This window comes from Cryptotermes secundus, unplaced genomic scaffold, assembly GCF_002891405.2.
Source record: "Cryptotermes secundus unplaced genomic scaffold, Csec_1.0 scaffold205, whole genome shotgun sequence".
NCBI lineage: Eukaryota > Metazoa > Arthropoda > Insecta > Blattodea > Kalotermitidae > Cryptotermes > Cryptotermes secundus.
This window is the reverse complement of record NW_019731570.1, coordinates 899,540-920,851: the sequence shown is the minus strand read 5'-3', so window position 1 is coordinate 920,851 and position 21,312 is coordinate 899,540. Positions and strand designations below refer to the sequence as shown.

At 37.8% G+C, this 21,312-nt stretch overlaps 2 protein-coding genes across 5 annotated transcripts; one reads left to right on the top strand and one right to left on the bottom strand.

The window, feature by feature from the left end:
* Window positions 1-3,276: 3,276 nt before the first annotated feature.
* Window positions 3,277-8,894, top strand: LOC111867095 (protein PRRC1). The gene is made up of 5 exons (XM_023856597.2): window positions 3,277-3,787; window positions 4,622-4,724; window positions 5,111-5,278; window positions 7,007-7,196; window positions 8,000-8,894. Exons 1-5 carry the CDS (start codon window positions 3,532-3,534, stop codon window positions 8,117-8,119), a joined length of 837 nt encoding a protein of 278 aa, XP_023712365.1. The 5' UTR covers window positions 3,277-3,531; the 3' UTR covers window positions 8,120-8,894.
* A 2,566-nt stretch (window positions 8,895-11,460) lies between these two features.
* On the bottom strand, window positions 11,461-20,295 carry LOC111867086 (protein PRRC1). Of its 4 annotated transcripts, none has more exons than XM_033752538.1 (7): window positions 19,907-20,295; window positions 18,391-18,616; window positions 16,567-16,784; window positions 15,631-15,733; window positions 15,077-15,244; window positions 13,159-13,348; window positions 11,461-12,355 (listed from the first exon to the last, which is right to left on the bottom strand). In XM_033752538.1, exons 1-7 carry the CDS (start codon window positions 19,980-19,982, stop codon window positions 12,236-12,238), a joined length of 1,101 nt encoding a protein of 366 aa, XP_033608429.1. In that variant the 5' UTR covers window positions 19,983-20,295; the 3' UTR covers window positions 11,461-12,235. The 4 variants fall into 4 exon arrangements, with proteins under 4 accessions (XP_033608429.1, XP_023712352.1, XP_023712347.1 ...); XM_023856584.2 differs by having other exon boundaries at window positions 19,971-20,290; XM_023856579.2 differs by lacking the exon at window positions 19,907-20,295 and adding an exon at window positions 19,458-19,900.
* Window positions 20,296-21,312: the final 1,017 nt, after the last annotated feature.

The following is a 21,312-nucleotide window of genomic DNA, read 5'->3' as shown; positions in this document are numbered from 1 at the left end:
ATTCCTTGCTGTGTGATATTTTTGAGAGCTCTAAGATACAACAAGAAACAGCCTAAGAAGCCAGTCAAATATATACATGTGACTTAGAGTCACATCCAATATAGTGACAAAGTGTTGGCAGCATGATACAGCCTGGGGTGCAATGTAAACAACAGTGCAAGTCAAAGGACTACAGTTGTTTATGCATGGGGATAGGGTTTGCTGATGGGGCAGAAGTGATTTATGATTCAAAATCAAAATGGAACGACTACCATGAAGATGTGAATAGGACAAATTTTAACAGAGTGGACAAAAACTTATCCCCAGTATGCCTTTCAGTAGTACAGCAGTAACTGAAAATGCATTTTATCACATAGTATAAAAAAAGTAAACCTCCCACTACATGATCTTGTAAGATTCATAATGTGGCTCCAAAATAATAAAATTACTGTTAATGAAGAATGAAAAATGAAATGCACACTGAGATGTACAAATCACAACTTAATTTACACTGTGGAAAGAATTTGGCAGGAAAAAGATTTTATTATGTTCACTTCCATCAGGACTAATATGGAATTTACTAAAAAAAATACTTGTTTTCTCCGTTACATTAATGGCATTTATAGAAACGACACGGAAAAGTCTGGGTGAAATAATTCATGAAGACTGGACAAAAGCTTGTCAACATTTGAAGATAACTTCTTTCCATAAAAATATTACAGTAAGTTCTTACTGTTCTCATTGTCTGACTGTAGTCATCCATTTTGCACCCCACTTCCTGTCCACAGCTCTCACCCAGTGCATACTAACAAACAACATCGCTCCACTTGGCAGGCACAATCACATCTTGGTAGGAAAATAAGTTTATTCATTTTAATTCCTTTATTGTACTGTATAAGCACTAACTTTTTAAAGCTTGACTTCTAGGTTAGATCATGATGTAACAAGCCTGTGTTGGGTTCAGGATGAATTGGGTGGAGTGTTATTGTAGCACATCCCTTCTGTAATAACATAACATTTTCGTGGAGGTCATAAAATCATTATACCAACCTTTGAGATTCAAATAAAATTACATTATTCAATTATGAAGAAAACTGATGTTTATGGCTGGTACTATAATTAGCATAGTTATAGGTCTGTAGCATCAGCTATGATTCTATAAACTTTCAAATGTGATCACAGAGACTCCACTGCAGAGAAACAGGATAATTTGTTGTTGATTATACAGAGAATTTAATGGTCTCAAACTGTGCACATCTTCTAACCTTTTTACGACTTTGTTTTTCCAAATGATTAAGATTAGATATTGGTCTATGTGAGAATCTGATTTCTGCACATTATCAATGTCAAGCAGGCCCATGAAATAACTGATCTTTTGTTGTCACATCAACTCATATCAGACAAGAAGTAAGATTGCATCTGTGTTCTTAGTTCAGTGAAACAATGCATTATTATTTTCTCTGTAAGGAAGGTGTCAAAGGGCCTGAAATTCACCTGAAAAATATGAGGAATTTGCCTGCCAGTCTTCACCATCTGAACAGTGCAAATCATTCATGGNCCAGTTTACTATTATACATCCATTTATGTCTTGGTTTTCCTAGTGGTCTCTTTCCCACCAATATCCTGCATGCATTCCTCTTCTCTCCCCAAAATTTGTATGGATGAACACAGCATAGTCCAGTACTCAAGAGACAACCTGCAGCTGTAGAAGCTGGATTAGAAAAATATTTTCCTGAAAAATCTAGATGTAGTGACAGGTTACACTGGGCTAGTTAATTTTAGTTTCTGCTAAATTTTATTTGTGTTGGTACCAGCTGGCATGACTGGTACATGAATCCCGTAACAAATCTTGAAGTATATGCTAAGGAGATAGTTGCAATATACATGATCCTATCTTGAAAAAGCAAAGGCAATTTATGTATAAGCCAGAACTTTACATAGAAGACAAATAACGTTTAACGGCATAAGGAACACATCTACTGCCAATCTTCTGACTTCAAATATTCTAACCAACAAAAGTTGTGTACATCAATGTGCCAAACTTCATCTGTATGTTAGCAGTTCCATGCTAGATGAAGAATAACCAAGCAGTGCATTCACACAGAATTACAACTTCTGCAGACAAATGGGGTATAATTTAATTTAAGGAGACCATTACATACACAAAAACTCTCTCATCTGAGGATCGAGTGTTGTTATCATGGAGTCCACTGAATTTTTCGCTTTCTCTGCTACTTTTGAAAGAAGACCACCACTCCCAACTGCACCTTTCACCCACCCCAACAATCCACCACTTCCTTCTGCATGTGCTGCTGCTGGACCTATCTCAGGGGGTAGAACCATAGAAACATCTCCACCTTTGCTAGGAGGGATCACTGGACTAGAACAAATATGAAAAGGAAGACCACTCAAAATCATACAATAGAAACATATAAAACATTCTGGTCCACTAAGTGGGAAAACAGTACAGAAAATGGTTCATTATTTATGCTTAACTGAGGCGTCATGAATGAACCTTGAAATATGTTCTACAAGTTCACTACAAAGAAATACATCCATGGTAGGTTTACAGCCCACTTTAAAGTACTAAAGGCCTGGCCAACACACACTTCACAGCTGAAACAGAATGTGAGACATGTAAGGAATACAATATTATATTTAAGCATCCTGTTGCACTCCATACGATAAATGATATAATGATACAAATTCCATCCCAAGTGCAAACAATATATTATGTGTCTCCTTGATCTTGTTCACCTACACTACATGTTTCGGCCTCAGACGGCCATCATCAGGTGTATAACACTCACGTCGCTGTCACATTGCATTCAGCCCAAAATTTAACATTTAAAACACTTTTCTTGTTATTATCAACATCTACTTCGTTGATATCTGTCTGGATGTAGATTATTTTACACACGTTAATTTTGACGTACCTGTAGTAGCACTATAAAATCTTTAGTTCTAATTTTAAAATCTTTTAAAATTTTTTCTCTAAATTTTAAATTTAAAATTTTTATAGTGCTACTACAGGTACGTCAAAATTAACATGTGTAAAATAATCTACAAACCAGACAGATATCAATGAAGTAGATGTTGATAATAACAAGAAAAGTGTTTTAAATGTTAAATTTTGGGCTGAATGCAATGTGACAGCGACGTGAGTGTTATACACCTGATGATGGCCGTCTGAGGCCGAAACATGTAGTGTAGGTGAACAAGATCAAGGAGACACATAATATATTGTTTGCACTTGGGATGGAATTTGTATCATTATATCATTTATCGTATGGAGTGCAACAGGATGCTTAAATATAATATTGTATTCCTTACATGTCTCACATTCTGTTTCAGCTGTGAAGTGTGTGTTGGCCAGGCCTTTAGTACTTTAAAGTGGGCTGTAAACCTACCATGGATGTATTTCTTTGTAGTGAACTTGTAGAACATATTTCAAGGTTCATTCATGACGCCTCAGTTAAGCATAAATAATGAACCATTTTCTGTACTGTTTTCCCACTTAGTGGACCAGAATGTTTTATATGTTTCTATTGTATGATTTTGAGTGGTCTTCCTTTTCATATTTGTTCTAGTCCAGTGATCCCTCCTAGCAAAGGTGGAGATGTTTCTATGGTTCTACCCCCTGAGATAGGTCCAGCAGCAGCACATGCAGAAGGAAGTGGTGGATTGTTGGGGTGGGTGAAAGGTGCAGTTGGGAGTGGTGGTCTTCTTTCAAAAGTAGCAGAGAAAGCGAAAAATTCAGTGGACTCCATGATAACAACACTCGATCCTCAGATGAGAGAGTTTTTGTGTATGTAATGGTCTCCTTAAATTAAATTATACCCCATTTGTCTGCAGAAGTTGTAATTCTGTGTGAATGCACTGCTTGGTTATTCTTCATCTAGCATGGAACTGCTAACATACAGATGAAGTTTGGCACATTGATGTACACAACTTTTGTTGGTTAGAATATTTGAAGTCAGAAGATTGGCAGTAGATGTGTTCCTTATGCCGTTAAACGTTATTTGTCTTCTATGTAAAGTTCTGGCTTATACATAAATTGCCTTTGCTTTTTCAAGATAGGATCATGTATATTGCAACTATCTCCTTAGCATATACTTCAAGATTTGTTACGGGATTCATGTACCAGTCATGCCAGCTGGTACCAACACAAATAAAATTTAGCAGAAACTAAAATTAACTAGCCCAGTGTAACCTGTCACTACATCTAGATTTTTCAGGAAAATATTTTTCTAATCCAGCTTCTACAGCTGCAGGTTGTCTCTTGAGTACTGGACTATGCTGTGTTCATCCATACAAATTTTGGGGAGAGAAGAGGAATGCATGCAGGATATTGGTGGGAAAGAGACCACTAGGAAAACCAAGACATAAATGGATGTATAATAGTAAACTGGACCTTAGAGAAGTAGATTGGGGTGGTATAGACTGGATTGATGTGGCTCAGGATAGGGATCAGTGGAAGACTCTTGTGAAGACAGTAATGAATCTTCACGTACCATAAAATGTTGGGAAATTCTTGAGTAACTGAAAAACTGGCAGCTTCTAAAGAAGGGCTCAGTTCCATGGAATTAATTAGTGATAATAACATAATTTTATGGTTGTTATATTTACAATTTTTTTTCAGATTCTGGAGGTGATGTGGATGTTGTAGTTGCTTCAGACAAGGAGGTGAAATTGAGCCCTGTTCGTGAAGCTTTCCAAGCTGTGTTTGGTAAAGCAACAGTTTCGTAAGTTATACTATTAAATGAACCTTTTTGAGTTCGTTACAATTATCGTGTTTCTGGACATTGTTCATCATCCTGTTAATATTCATCTAAAAACACGTTTTGCAGACTGAATTCTGTCTTGCTTTGTCAGGTGGAACCTACCCAGTTGTGCCGAATCACTAGAGCTAGACCTTATCTTCGGGTTTTAAGTAAGTAAAGCAGGATGAAGGATATTGTCCAGAAACGCAATAATTGTGTTATTATACCGTCATCAGAAACTTTCAGATCTTTTTGAGTTTAATTTTGGTTTCATACGTTTCTGTAGTTATTGCTTCAGATCACATTTTGTGGGCGTTTTTTCTCAGAGGTGGCGATGTATTGTAATTGGCTGTGTAACTGTCTGACAGAGGTTTGGCTGCACAGGCTACAATGATTGCGGCCCAACCTGTTGGATTTGCAGCAGGTGTTAAGGCAGCGGAAGAGAGGATATTAGCATTACAATCCACTGGGAAACTTCATCCAAAACAGCCTATTGTTGCTATAGAAAATTTCCTTGTTGAAGTTGAAGAAAACAAGTGAGTACTATGCATAAAATAAATACAGTAAATTTTCGTTCTGAAAAAAAAATTATAGGTGCCACAGTTGTCCAATTTTGTATAAAATTATTGCGATAAAAATTTTTCAGTTAACTATATGATATGTCTTGTAAAGCTATTATGTTTTTAGATTTTGAAAGGTGCTGATGGTGTATGACACTCAGGAATACTCTACCGTACTCTAGGGAATGTAATTGTTTACATTCCCTAGGGTACGGACAGCACTTTGTAAGATGAGGCACTGACTAAACAATTAACATTAATTTACTACATCTACATCACGAGCCTCCTATAAAATCTTATATACAAAAAGAAAAATATATATAGAATATTCCAATTTGTCCATAGGAAAGTACGAAAATACAAAACGAACGACTGATTTGATGTTATAAAACATCAATTAGAATTTTATTCTTGTTTTATACTATAACTTCTGTTTTTTTATATAATCTGATTTATTGTATTTTTATGTCAAGTGTTTTATATGTTTAATAGTACTGCAGTTCAGTGGTGTATATATGTTAACCATGTATTTGTCTGATGATGGCTATTAATAGCCGAAACATGTAGCAGAGCCATAGCTGGACATTGACCTTGTTATTTGTTGTGTTGTGACGGTTAATAAAAAAGTATATTGTAACACAACAGGATGCATGAAATGAAAATAATAACTTTGTTGTTGCTGGCGTTACCTAGCAAAGGCCGCTCTTTATACGGTCACTGCATAGCTACGGGTCTATATGCCACAATATTGTAACATGTTGCATTACTGAATACGCCATAGAGATCATTAATTGGTTTATTCAACAACCTACAAGTAACGGCTACAATTAATTATAACAATGTTACGGGTTTCCACACTTCAGTAGTCTACACGTTTACAATAGGGGAGCTATGTAAGTGTCCCTGTATCACACACTCCCAATTACACAACTACACACACGTCTGGTTCTTCTTTCTGTGAATGCTGCTATACTCCAACTGTAGGCTGCTGACTGGAGAACTGTCTTCGGCTGCTGATACACTTTAACTGACTACAACTGAACTCGCCGATGGCCACATTACAACTAACTCACGCTTACTGCTCAGCCGGCTTTTATTCCGTTCGCTGTTGCCTGTGCCTGCGTCAACAGTAGGAAGCGGTGCAGCGTCACAGTGTTTGCGTATAGCCTAGCAACGCTGTTACCTCACGCCATCTTACGTCACTGCGCGTTGCATGTTATGTCACTGTGTGGAGGGGGGTGACGGAGCGCTGACTCATCTGCCACGTCACTGTGGGGGGGAGGGGTTCTCCTCCATTGCGCAACAAGTCACAATATATTCACATACCAAACTTCTTTCCATTATACTAAATCTTGTTATTCATTATTAGGTTAAACATTTCTTTTGTCTAATTAATGGCCTACCCCTACTTAGGTTGTGGTTTAGTTCCTGTTTCATCTTGATGCAAAGCAAGTGTTGTGAAAGAGAGCGTCCTTCTGAGAGGCAAAATATGTTACAACTCTTTGGTGCACACTGATCCAAATCTCAGCTTGTAGGACAATTATAAAAATCTCCAACAGAACAAATTCCTGTAACAGTATCCCATACAACCTGTTGCATGTGTCAGATGTGTGGAGTAAGGAACATAAGTTGTTATATGTATTGTATCTTATTTCCATTAGTCTGTGGTCTGGTATTTAAGCTTTAGTTTAAATTATTTTCTAGGTGGTATGATGTAGGGGTATTAATGCTCAAAGACCCTGACCGAGAAATAAATCTGCACACATTTACTCAGCTCACCCCAGTGCCTGCTGCTGTTGTTGCTCTGGCTCAGGAGGACACTCCTAATGATTATCCTCTTCGGTGGTCAGGTTTGGCAGTTACCATTGGTAGCCTCATGGCTAGTAATTTGCAGGCAAGTAAAATACTTATGGAATAAAATTAATCTTAAAGAAATAGGATATGAAACTGTGGACTGGATACATCTGGCTCAAGTCATGTACCAGTGGTGGGTTTTTGTGAATACAGTACTGAGTCTTCAGGTTCCATTAAAAGATGAGAGATTTTTCTGTCATCTGATTGACTAATGCGACCTGGTGAAGAATTCTTCTCCGTTAAATTAATTTTGGGGAAGGTCATGGCCTATTTCTAGGTGTTATCCTGGCATTCATCTAATAATTGCTAATGATGTGGTTTAGTTGCAACTTGCACCATATTTGTATCAATAAATACTGCCCTTAATTGTGCACAGATTTATTTTCAGTGGGACTGCATTTGTTTTCTTCAATGGTTCTGTTTATGAATTACAGAATAAAACAATTTCTCTATTGTTTGATGTAGTTTGAAAGCATGGTATGAGTGAAAAATATAAAAAGTTGTTTTTTTACAGTGTTCTCCTTCTGTTATTAGAATAGCTAAATCAAGGAAGGCATAGTGAGCTAATCACATAGCTAGATGAGGAATACAGGTAATATGTACAGAATTTGGTGGGAAAATCTCATGCAGAGCATCACTTTGAAAACCAAGACAGATGTGGAAGGATAATACTTAAACACAGTTGAGGGAAATGGGTATGGCAGAGAGAGTTGGACCCCAGGAGTTTTAATATTGGATGGGTGGTTGGTTGTTTGATAAGAAGTTAGAGGATTGGTATGAGCTGCAAGAAGTATCAGACTTGTATCTGTGAAGTAAGACAGTTCTGTATGATTTTGTTTTCAGGTTCATCATTCAGAATGGCATCAAGCCCTGACTGGGGTTTCCAGGAGAGAGATGCTTTTGATAGCAGCCAAAGTATTAGCAGGGTTGTACAAGAACAGTATAGGTGGGAACATCATTTGAACAAACAGTTTTAATTTATGTGATACTGTACCTTTTTATTACAAGTGTACACAGAGTGGTTGCAGGTACAGTAATTTGGCAGATCTGTATTGCTTCTATTAGGAAATATGACCTACTGTAACTAGCAGTAAATATATTATGAGTAGCTTAAAAAATTCTTACTATTCCAGGTATCATGTTATAGTTTCTAAAATTTAGTATGCAGTAACACACTGATAATTTGAAATAGTAGTGACCAGAATTATTTCCTGCAGGTTCAAGGGACTGTTGTATTTGATTATTTATGAGGGCATTCTCTAAACCAATGGTAATGTTGATAATCAAGAAATTCCCATATCACCACATGGAACAGTGAAACATAAAATTAAACATCTTTTTACAAATATGTATTGCTGTAAAGTGATATCTTCCTAAATGATACCAAATTGCAGGTATTTAATTTCTAGGATTACTTTAAATATTTCTAAGAAGAGCTGTATTTTTTAGTGACACAAGTTCTATGATTAATTTGGTGGTTTTCCTACTGGCTTCTTTCCATGCATGATAATTTCCAAATTTCTCCTTAGTAATGTATTCAGATTCTTTATCATACGTCTAAACCGTCGTCTCCCTAGTGTGTCTTGAAATTTTCTAATGTTCAGCTTTTCTTATTGTGGAATTTATGATTCTGTTTTATGTCCTTTTGCTTTATGCATGTAAATATAAGAAGTGTCATTTCCATTGTTTTGATTTTTCTGCACACTAATCCATCAGATTATATTTAAATTTGAAAATAGTCTGCATAATAAATTGACATTTATGAAACAGTGGCTGGAACCTACAGTAAACGGAAAAGTTAGAATGCATTGAACCAGAATCACCAGTTGACTTTTCTTTCATTCATATAACCTGCACAGAAGTTTCATTTCATACGTAAGCATTGGCCCTGTGCATCTGTGAATGTTTTGCAGCAAAGTTGAATTCATATGTCTCCACTTCATGCTGGAATGTTTGCCTTTAGGAGTGCAGTATGGACCCATATGTCCCCTCAAAAGTAATGATACACTTAACCATTTTACTGCCAAATGCACATGTTAGAAATGTCAGAGCTGCTTTGGGGTTCATGGTGTTGCAAAGAAAACTCTACAATACTTCCTCAAATGACCTTCAACTCTCAGCAGGCATAGGTCATGTGGAGGCTTGTTCATCCCTCTATAAACATTGGTATGTCACACTTGATGCCATCTGTTTACAGAAATACTGTGCAAACTGATTAACAGTGAGCTGTCAGCTTTGTGGATCTTAACCCAAATACCTCAAGTTGATCTAATCAGTTTGTGGCATAGAAAGGTTTAGGAGTCATATTCATCCCTCTTATATCATAGATTCAGAACAGCTGAAATGTTTAAACTTGTATAACCATTTGCATTGGTGACAGCTGTATGGGCACAGATCATATACTGACATTCATTGTTATGTTATTGTCAAGTATGATGTTACAAATTACTAAATTGGTGTACCGGTATCCTTCTGTTTTTCATATAAGCTCATCATTATGCTCTGTAGTCTCATCACTGGCAGCAATTGTGACCTTGCTTTATGGTTTTCATTCTGTGCCCACTGTGGTGACCCTCCATGAATGAAGAAAGTTGTCTTCTGGGATCTGGCGCCGTGTATTCTTTGTTTCAGCTGACGTTTCGGAGGAACGTATCGCCTCCATCTTCAGGGCAGGTGAATTGGCTTGCGAACACAGAGAGCAGTAGCTGTAATGATTAGGAAGTGAAAAGCGCTACTTTATATAGGAAGAAGGCAGGGGGGGTGGTGGTTAGGGAGAGGGGACCAATGGGAACAGTGAAGAGCGATTAAGGCCATCTATGGTCAGGGGGGGCGAAGGGGGGGAACGGCCAGTGAATCCAGGCAACTTGGAGGTCAATGGCATGGAGGTTGCGGTTAGACAAGAAGAACCGGTTGGCTGGGGACAGGCTACTGACGTCAGTGACATGATTAACAGGGGACAGGCTACTGACGTCAATGACATGAAGAAGAGCTGGGGTGACCTGGTGGAGTTCTCTTGAGGGAAGAGATGAGAGAACTCCACCAAGTCACCCCAGCTCTTCTTCATGTCATTGACGTCAGTAGCCTGTCCCCTGTTAATCATGTCACTGACGTCAGTAGCCTGTCCCCAGCCAACCGGTTCTTCTTGTCTAACCGCAACCTCCATGCCATTGACCTCCAAGTTGCCTGGATTCACTGGCCGTTCCCCCCCTTCGCCCCCCCTGACCATAGATGGCCTTAATCGCTCTTCACTGTTCCCATTGGTCCCCTCTCCCTAACCACCACCCCCCCTGCCTTCTTCCTATATAAAGTAGCGCTTTTCACTTCCTAATCATTACAGCTACTGCTCTCTGTGTTCGCAAGCCAATTCACCTGCCCTGAAGATGGAGGCGATACGTTCCTCCGAAACGTCAGCTGAAACAAAGAATACACGGCGCCAGATCCCAGAAGACAACTTTCTTCATTCATGGAGGGTCACCACAGTGGGCACAGAATGAAAACCATAAAGCAAGGTCACAATTGCTGCCAGTGATGAGACTACAGAGCATAATGATGAGCTTATATGAAAAACAGAAGGATACCGGTACACCAATTTAGTAATTTGTAACATCATACTTGACAATAACATAACAATGAATGTCAGTATATGATCTGTGCCCATACAGCTGTCACCAATGCAAATGGTTATACAAGTTTAAACATTTCAGCTGTTCTGAATCTATGATATAAGAGGGATGAATATGACTCCTAAACCTTTCTATGCCACAAACTGATTAGATCAACTTGAGGTATTTGGGTTAAGATCCACAAAGCTGACAGCTCACTGTTAATCAGTTTGCACAGTATTTCTGTAAACAGATGGCATCAAGTGTGACATACCAATGTTTATAGAGGGATGAACAAGCCTCCACATGACCTATGCCTGCTGAGAGTTGAAGGTCATTTGAGGAAGTATTGTAGAGTTTTCTTTGCAACACCATGAACCCCAAAGCAGCTCTGACATTTCTAACATGTGCATTTGGCAGTAAAATGGTTAAGTGTATCATTACTTTTGAGGGGACATATGGGTCCATACTGCACTCCTAAAGGCAAACATTCCAGCATGAAGTGGAGACATATGAATTCAACTTTGCTGCAAAACATTCACAGATGCACAGGGCCAATGCTTACGTATGAAATGAAACTTCTGTGCAGGTTATATGAATGAAAGAAAAGTCAACTGGTGATTCTGGTTCAATGCATTCTAACTTTTCCGTTTACTGTAGGTTCCAGCCACTGTTTCATAAATGTCAATTTATTATGCAGACTATTTTCAAATTTAAATATAATCTGATGGATTAGTGTGCAGAAAAATCAAAACAATGGAAATGACACTTCTTATATTTACATGCATAAAGCAAAAGGACATAAAACAGAATCATAAATTCCACAATAAGAAAAGCTGAACATTAGAAAATTTCAAGACACACTAGGGAGACGACGGTTTAGACGTATGATAAAGAATCTGAATACATTACTAAGGAGAAATTTGGAAATTATCATGCATGGAAAGAAGCCAGTAGGAAAACCACCAAATTAATCATAGAACTTGTGTCACTAAAAAATACAGCTCTTCTTAGAAATATTTAAAGTAATCCTAGAAATTAAATACCTGCAATTTGGTATCATTTAGGAAGATATCACTTTACAGCAATACATATTTGTAAAAAGATGTTTAATTTTATGTTTCACTGTTCCATGTGGTGATATGGGAATTTCTTGATTATCAACATTACCATTGGTTTAGAGAATGCCCTCATAAATAATCAAATACAACAGTCCCTTGAACCTGCAGGAAATAATTCTGGTCACTACTATTTCAAATTATCAGTGTGTTACTGCATACTAAATTTTAGAAACTATAACATGATACCTGGAATAGTAAGAATTTTTTAAGCTACTCATAATATATTTACTGCTAGTTACAGTAGGTCATATTTCCTAATAGAAGCAATACAGATCTGCCAAATTACTGTACCTGCAACCACTCTGTGTACACTTGTAATAAAAAGGTACAGTATCACATAAATTAAAACTGTTTGTTCAAATGATGTTCCCACCTATACTGTTCTTGTACAACCCTGCTAATACTTTGGCTGCTATCAAAAGCATCTCTCTCCTGGAAACCCCAGTCAGGGCTTGATGCCATTCTGAATGATGAACCTGAAAACAAAATCATACAGAACTGTCTTACTTCACAGATACAAGTCTGATACTTCTTGCAGCTCATACCAATCCTCTAACTTCTTATCAAACAACCAACCACCCATCCAATATTAAAACTCCTGGGGTCCAACTCTCTCTGCCATACCCATTTCCCTCAACTGTGTTTAAGTATTATCCTTCCACATCTGTCTTGGTTTTCAAAGTGATGCTCTGCATGAGATTTTCCCACCAAATTCTGTACATATTACCTGTATTCCTCATCTAGCTATGTGATTAGCTCACTATGCCTTCCTTGATTTAGCTATTCTAATAACAGAAGGAGAACACTGTAAAAAAACAACTTTTTATATTTTTCACTCATACCATGCTTTCAAACTACATCAAACAATAGAGAAATTGTTTTATTCTGTAATTCATAAACAGAACCATTGAAGAAAACAAATGCAGTCCCACTGAAAATAAATCTGTGCACAATTAAGGGCAGTATTTATTGATACAAATATGGTGCAAGTTGCAACTAAACCACATCATTAGCAATTATTAGATGAATGCCAGGATAACACCTAGAAATAGGCCATGACCTTCCCCAAAATTAATTTAACGGAGAAGAATTCTTCACCAGGTCGCATTAGTCAATCAGATGACAGAAAAATCTCTCATCTTTTAATGGAACCTGAAGACTCAGTACTGTATTCACAAAAACCCACCACTGGTACATGACTTGAGCCAGATGTATCCAGTCCACAGTTTCATATCCTATTTCTTTAAGATTAATTTTATTCCATAAGTATTTTACTTGCCTGCAAATTACTAGCCATGAGGCTACCAATGGTAACTGCCAAACCTGACCACCGAAGAGGATAATCATTAGGAGTGTCCTCCTGAGCCAGAGCAACAACAGCAGCAGGCACTGGGGTGAGCTGAGTAAATGTGTGCAGATTTATTTCTCGGTCAGGGTCTTTGAGCATTAATACCCCTACATCATACCACCTAGAAAATAATTTAAACTAAAGCTTAAATACCAGACCACAGACTAATGGAAATAAGATACAATACATATAACAACTTATGTTCCTTACTCCACACATCTGACACATGCAACAGGTTGTATGGGATACTGTTACAGGAATTTGTTCTGTTGGAGATTTTTATAATTGTCCTACAAGCTGAGATTTGGATCAGTGTGCACCAAAGAGTTGTAACATATTTTGCCTCTCAGAAGGACGCTCTCTTTCACAACACTTGCTTTGCATCAAGATGAAACAGGAACTAAACCACAACCTAAGTAGGGGTAGGCCATTAATTAGACAAAAGAAATGTTTAACCTAATAATGAATAACAAGATTTAGTATAATGGAAAGAAGTTTGGTATGTGAATATATTGTGACTTGTTGCGCAATGGAGGAGAACCCCTCCCCCCCACAGTGACGTGGCAGATGAGTCAGCGCTCCGTCACCCCCCTCCACACAGTGACATAACATGCAACGCGCAGTGACGTAAGATGGCGTGAGGTAACAGCGTTGCTAGGCTATACGCAAACACTGTGACGCTGCACCGCTTCCTACTGTTGACGCAGGCACAGGCAACAGCGAACGGAATAAAAGCCGGCTGAGCAGTAAGCGTGAGTTAGTTGTAATGTGGCCATCGGCGAGTTCAGTTGTAGTCAGTTAAAGTGTATCAGCAGCCAAAGACAGTTCTCCAGTCAGCAGCCTACAGTTGGAGTATAGCAGCATTCACAGAAAGAAGAACCAGACGTGTGTGTAGTTGTGTAATTGGGAGTGTGTGATACAGGGACACTTACATAGCTCCCCTATTGTAAACGTGTAGACTACTGAAGTGTGGAAACCCGTAACATTGTTATAATTAATTGTAGCCGTTACTTGTAGGTTGTTGAATAAACCAATTAATGATCTCTATGGCGTATTCAGTAATGCAACATGTTACAATATTGTGGCATATAGACCCGTAGCTATGCAGTGACCGTATAAAGAGCGGCCTTTGCTAGGTAACGCCAGCAACAACAAAGTTATTATTTTCATTTCATGCATCCTGTTGTGTTACAATATACTTTTTTATTAACCGTCACAACACAACAAATAACAAGGTCAATGTCCAGCTATGGCTCTGCTACATGTTTCGGCTATTAATAGCCATCATCAGACAAATACATGGTTAACATATATACACCACTGAACTGCAGTACTATTAAACATATAAAACACTTGACATAAAAATACAATAAATCAGATTATATAAAAAAACAGAAGTTATAGTATAAAACAAGAATAAAATTCTAATTGATGTTTTATAACATCAAATCAGTCGTTCGTTTTGTATTTTCGTACTTTCCTATGGACAAATTGGAATATTCTATATATATTTTTCTTTTTGTATATAAGATTTTATAGGAGGCTCGTGATGTAGATGTAGTAAATTAATGTTAATTGTTTAGTCAGTGCCTCATCTTACAAAGTGCTGTCCGTACCCTAGGGAATGTAAACAATTACATTCCCTAGAGTACGGTAGAGTATTCCTGAGTGTCATACACCATCAGCACCTTTCAAAATCTAAAAACATAATAGCTTTACAAGACATATCATATAGTTAACTGAAAAATTTTTATCGCAATAATTTTATACAAAATTGGACAACTGTGGCACCTATAATTTTTTTTTCAGAACGAAAATTTACTGTATTTATTTTATGCATAGTACTCACTTGTTTTCTTCAACTTCAACAAGGAAATTTTCTATAGCAACAATAGGCTGTTTTGGATGAAGTTTCCCAGTGGATTGTAATGCTAATATCCTCTCTTCCGCTGCCTTAACACCTGCTGCAAATCCAACAGGTTGGGCCGCAATCATTGTAGCCTGTGCAGCCAAACCTCTGTCAGACAGTTACACAGCCAATTACAATACATCGCCACCTCTGAGAAAAAACGCCCACAAAATGTGATCTGAAGCAATAACTACAGAAACGTATGAAACCAAAATTAAACTCAAAAAGATCTGAAAGTTTCTGATGACGGTATAATAACACAATTATTGCGTTTCTGGACAATATCCTTCATCCTGCTTTACTTACTTAAAACCCGAAGATAAGGTCTAGCTCTAGTGATTCGGCACAACTGGGTAGGTTCCACCTGACAAAGCAAGACAGAATTCAGTCTGCAAAACGTGTTTTTAGATGAATATTAACAGGATGATGAACAATGTCCAGAAACACGATAATTGTAACGAACTCAAAAAGGTTCATTTAATAGTATAACTTACGAAACTGTTGCTTTACCAAACACAGCTTGGAAAGCTTCACGAACAGGGCTCAATTTCACCTCCTTGTCTGAAGCAACTACAACATCCACATCACCTCCAGAATCTGAAAAAAATTGTAAATATAACAACCATAAAATTATGTTATTATCACTAATTAATTCCATGGAACTGAGCCCTTCTTTAGAAGCTGCCAGTTTTTCAGTTACTCAAGAATTTCCCAACATTTTATGGTACGTGAAGATTCATTACTGTCTTCACAAGAGTCTTCCACTGATCCCTATCCTGAGCCACATCAATCCAGTCTATACCACCCCAATCTACTTCTCTAAGGTCCAGTTTACTATTATACATCCATTTATGTCTTGGTTTTCCTAGTGGTCTCTTTCCCACCAATATCCTGCATGCATTCCTCTTCTCTCCCCAAAATTTGTATGGATGAACACAGCATAGTCCAGTACTCAAGAGACAACCTGCAGCTGTAGAAGCTGGATTAGAAAAATATTTTCCTGAAAAATCTAGATGTAGTGACAGGTTACACTGGGCTAGTTAATTTTAGTTTCTGCTAAATTTTATTTGTGTTGGTACCAGCTGGCATGACTGGTACATGAATCCCGTAACAAATCTTGAAGTATATGCTAAGGAGATAGTTGCAATATACATGATCCTATCTTGAAAAAGCAAAGGCAATTTATGTATAAGCCAGAACTTTACATAGAAGACAAATAACGTTTAACGGCATAAGGAACACATCTACTGCCAATCTTCTGACTTCAAATATTCTAACCAACAAAAGTTGTGTACATCAATGTGCCAAACTTCATCTGTATGTTAGCAGTTCCATGCTAGATGAAGAATAACCAAGCAGTGCATTCACACAGAATTACAACTTCTGCAGACAAATGGGGTATAATTTAATTTAAGGAGACCATTACATACACAAAAACTCTCTCATCTGAGGATCGAGTGTTGTTATCATGGAGTCCACTGAATTTTTCGCTTTCTCTGCTACTTTTGAAAGAAGACCACCACTCCCAACTGCACCTTTCACCCACCCCAACAATCCACCACTTCCTTCTGCATGTGCTGCTGCTGGACCTATCTCAGGGGGTAGAACCATAGAAACATCTCCACCTTTGCTAGGAGGGATCACTGGACTAGAACAAATATGAAAAGGAAGACCACTCAAAATCATACAATAGAAACATATAAAACATTCTGGTCCACTAAGTGGGAAAACAGTACAGAAAATGGTTCATTATTTATGCTTAACTGAGGCGTCATGAATGAACCTTGAAATATGTTCTACAAGTTCACTACAAAGAAATACATCCATGGTAGGTTTACAGCCCACTTTAAAGTACTAAAGGCCTGGCCAACACACACTTCACAGCTGAAACAGAATGTGAGACATGTAAGGAATACAATATTATATTTAAGCATCCTGTTGCACTCCATACGATAAATGATATAATGATACAAATTCCATCCCAAGTGCAAACAATATATTATGTGTCTCCTTGATCTTGTTCACCTACACTACATGTTTCGGCCTCAGACGGCCATCATCAGGTGTATAACACTCACGTCGCTGTCACATTGCATTCAGCCCAAAATTTAACATTTAAAACACTTTTCTTGTTATTATCAACATCTACTTCATTGATATCTGTCTGGTTTGTAGATTATTTTACACATGTTAATTTTGACGTACCTGTAGTAGCACTATAAAAATTTTAAATTTAAAATTTAGAGAAAAAATTTTAAAAGATTTTAAAATTAGAACTAAAGATTTTATAGTGCTACTACAGGTACGTCAAAATTAACGTGTGTAAAATAATCTACATCCAGACAGATATCAACGAAGTAGATGTTGATAATAACAAGAAAAGTGTTTTAAATGTTAAATTTTGGGCTGAATGCAGTGTGACAGCGACGTGAGTGTTATACACCTGATGATGGCCGTCTGAGGCCGAAACATGTAGTGTAGGTGAACAAGATCAAGGACACATAATATATTGTTTGCACTTGGGACGGAATTTGTATCATTATATCATTTATGTAAGGAATAATCTAACAGCTAATTCCCAACAGCAGCTATTAATTTACATTTCACTCTACCCATTCTTCACATGTGATGGCAACTTGGCAGAGGGGATGCTAGCCATGAGGGAGCACTGGATACCCAGAATTATGGTCTTCTGGGATAATGCCATGTTGTTTGGTAGATATGTACCAATATTTCAAAGGAACCTGCTACTTCCACCTTCAGGATATAACCAAACATGAAAGCAGTAGAGGCCTGTGAAACACCGGTACCCATCTACTAACACAAATGGTACCATGTCACAAAAGACCATAATTTTATTATATTTTTGAGAATATCAAATCTTACAGGGGCTCCCAAAAATCACAAAAATTTGATGTTGTAGAGCAAAGGGATGAATGTATGAATGAACACTGCATCTGGCCAATGCTGAACCTGAGGCCTTCAACATAGGAGTCCAGCACCTACTCCTTGACCACCACCAGTCCCCAGATGATATTTGTTTAATTGCTTTAAAATTATATACCAACCTGTATGCTAACAATGCTCATGAAAAGTGGTATGATGTCAGAGTATTAATTTTCTTGGAATACTGTACATACACACACTATGATCACCATCAAACATTTATCCATATTTCATAGTCCCTAAGAGAGCTGCTACATTTGGGGTTCTTACTGGGTATTCCTTATAACAGAAAAGGCTATCTTCTTTACCTGAATGTAGTTGGATGGTAGGCATGAGTTGATGCTGGCACAGGCTGTGTCACTGTTATAGGCTGATGAGTGGTGCTGGTAGCAACATGAGTTACTGATCCCATTGAAGGTGACACAAAACTCGGAAGTGCAGAAGGTGGAGCTACACTAGATAGTAAATTTCCCTCACTTGCTGTAATGTTCAATGGCAGTACTGAAGATGATGATGTGACACTGCTCAGAGACTCTAATGACATTAAAATCACTTACTTTAGCACTACCAGCAAAGGAAATTTGTGTACATGCCTGGACATCAATTAACACATTCAAAAGTGTGAATTACAGAATTGCTACACAAAGCATATCTCAGATTTGGAAGAAATTTGAGAAGATGACATCAGGTTATATTTTACTTCTGAAATAATGGATAGAAATGGGCTCTTATTCTTGTTATATTATTTGTCAACAATCTGAATACTATAAGATTTTTAACCATTTTCTTATTTTCAATCTGTCCAGTTCATTAATATTAAGATAAGTATCCTTGATTTTTTCATGTTACAAGTAATTTCCCAAATAACATTGCCTGCTGTACTTGCAACTTTTCTGTCAATCTTTTGGTATATCAGAAAGTTGAGTGTACTAACTATACTGCTCACAGCATATACTCCATTCATCCCTCACAAGCAGCTAATCCCATATTCTTCCTCCCTTCCTTTACTTCCACAATTACATATTTTCTGTCAGGCTATTTGCTTACTTTAGTTTGTTCACAAATACTATCTCTTCTCAGTGGACTTGTTCAAGAAGTGACAGAACATTATCTCCTATAACACGCCTAGTGTTTAAGCATACAAACTGCAGGATACGTATAAATATATTATCATAAAAACTTAACCATTATTTAGGGTATACGGCTGCATCACATTGGGACTTAACTTGGATAACCTACAAACTACAAGGCCTATCTAACAATTCAGAACGAAGCACAAAGGCAAAGGAACTGCCACTTTCCGTGTCAAACTGCTGTTCCGAACCTGTTGGTAATAACTGAATATAACATTCGACGAACACAAATTAATACGGACCTGGTCTTGGCAAAGTTTCATTTGAAGTAACAGACATTTCTTCCACTCTCTTTTCAACAAACTCAAATGTCGATTCGCCATTAGAGTCTTCGTGCATCATTTTCATTATTACCTGACACTTCCACTTCTCAACACTACATCCGAATGATTTGAATCGTGCAACAACCACTATCAGCCACCTGGTCAAATACGCTAAGAAAGGTGAGAACGATTACAAACGGAAAAAAAAAACACCATGAACTGCAACAAACACCTTCACACCGTTCACACCCAACCCACACTTCCCACTGCTAACTGAACGTAACTGAACGCTACTGAATACTTATTCTCTAAGACAGCAGTTTTGTGAAATCCCTTATGAAAACGGTTGGCCCAAAGGCACCAACATCACCCAAACGAAAAAGCTAACGATTGCGGATTCTTTAAAAAACCACTTCACATGCCACGACCTGAGTGATGACCCTCAGCACCATGAAGACCATGAACGACAGGTGAAGAAAAGAAAAGTCCAACCTCTGCTTGCATCTGTAGACTACACCCCGCTGGGAAAAGTAAAAACACCTTGTGACATACACAAACTAGCAAATTCACTGAAACTGAGAAAGGCTTGTAGACTTGATGGTATTGCAAACAAATGCCTCAGGCATCTTCCAAGACGTCCAAGACGATCACTTGTACATCTGACACATTTATTTAATCACTGCCTTCGGCTTTCCTATTTTCTAAAGTCCTGGAAGAAAGCAAGTCATGTTACCGAAACCCGGCAAGGACCCAAAATTCCCTCGAAATTTACGCCCGATTAGCCTCATGTCAACAGCGCGCAAGCTATTAAAGAAGGTTTTTTGTTTTCCTGAAAATATCCCAAAGGCACGTTGGCGCCATTGGAAGTCGATGCCTGCTTTAATGCAAGCCAGTTTGATTTCAGTGCCCGTCACAGCAAGATGTATAAATGCGTGAGGCTTACACACCATGTCACATTAGATTCCAACAATATGTCTACGGCTGCGGTCTCCTTGAATATCGAAAAAGTCTTTAATACAACACGGCACATTGACTTGCTACATAATTTATCTAAATTAAAATTTTCGATCAGTCTAATCATCCACATTGGCTTCTTTTCTTCTCAGAGAAAATTCAGAGTCTCGACCGTCTCGACCAAGGGATATATTGTACAAGCAAGGGAGCCACAGGATTCTTTGCTGATGACACCTGTATGCCACAGACCGCATAAAAAGTTATGTTCTCAGAAAACTGCAACGAGGTCTCAATGATACTGAGATATAGTGTGAGCGATGGAACATAAATACCCGTATCAATGAAAATAACGACTCAGACCATCTACTTTTCTCAGAGATTTAGACCCCTTGAGGCTCATTTTACACTGAACGGAAAGAATATCCCCTTCGTGAATCATGTAAAAAATCTCTGTTTAATCATCGATAAGAGTTATATGGAGACTGCACATGGAAATGAATAAAACCAAGACCTTCAGAGAATTTATTAGTCTACCCCCTCTTCGAAAATGAGCGTTTAAGAGGTAACATTCAACTAACCCTCCATAAAGCACTTATTAGATTATGTTTGCCCACCTGGGAATTTGCGAAAACCCCATTAAAATTGTCATATAATTATATAAGTACAGATGTTTGAAAGCCGTGTGCAAATCGCAAACCGGTGTGCACCTTGGAAAATTTCCAATGATGCAGAGAACTTTGTTTTTGAAGGCGCCACAATTTCAGTAGATGGTTGTCTTCTGCAAACTCCCAGTTACGGTCTTGTTTTTGTAGGGCACCCTCTCTGGCAAGAGAACAGGTCTGGGTCATTCNCAGACGGGTCATTCCATGTGAAATCATCC

What these genes read in the sequence shown, in the direction of transcription:
- LOC111867086 (XM_023856579.2), bottom strand. Translation starts at nt 19,563, where the DNA reads ATGAAAATGATGCACGAAGACTCTAATGGCGAATCGACATTTGAGTTT. An exon ending in TCAGATGAGAGAGTTTTTGT is followed by an intron (nt 15,734 to 16,566) that starts GTATGTAATGGT and finishes AATTTTTTTCAG; the next exon opens with ATTCTGGAGGTGATGTGGAT. An exon ending in TTTGGTAAAGCAACAGTTTC is followed by an intron (nt 15,245 to 15,630) that starts GTAAGTTATACT and finishes ACTGTCTGACAG; the next exon opens with AGGTTTGGCTGCACAGGCTA.
- LOC111867095 (XM_023856597.2), top strand. Translation starts at nt 3,532, where the DNA reads ATGATTTTGAGTGGTCTTCCTTTTCATATTTGTTCTAGTCCAGTGATC. An exon ending in GTTGAAGTTGAAGAAAACAA is followed by an intron (nt 5,279 to 7,006) that starts GTGAGTACTATG and finishes ATTATTTTCTAG; the next exon opens with GTGGTATGATGTAGGGGTAT. An exon ending in TCATGGCTAGTAATTTGCAG is followed by an intron (nt 7,197 to 7,999) that starts GCAAGTAAAATA and finishes TTTTGTTTTCAG; the next exon opens with GTTCATCATTCAGAATGGCA.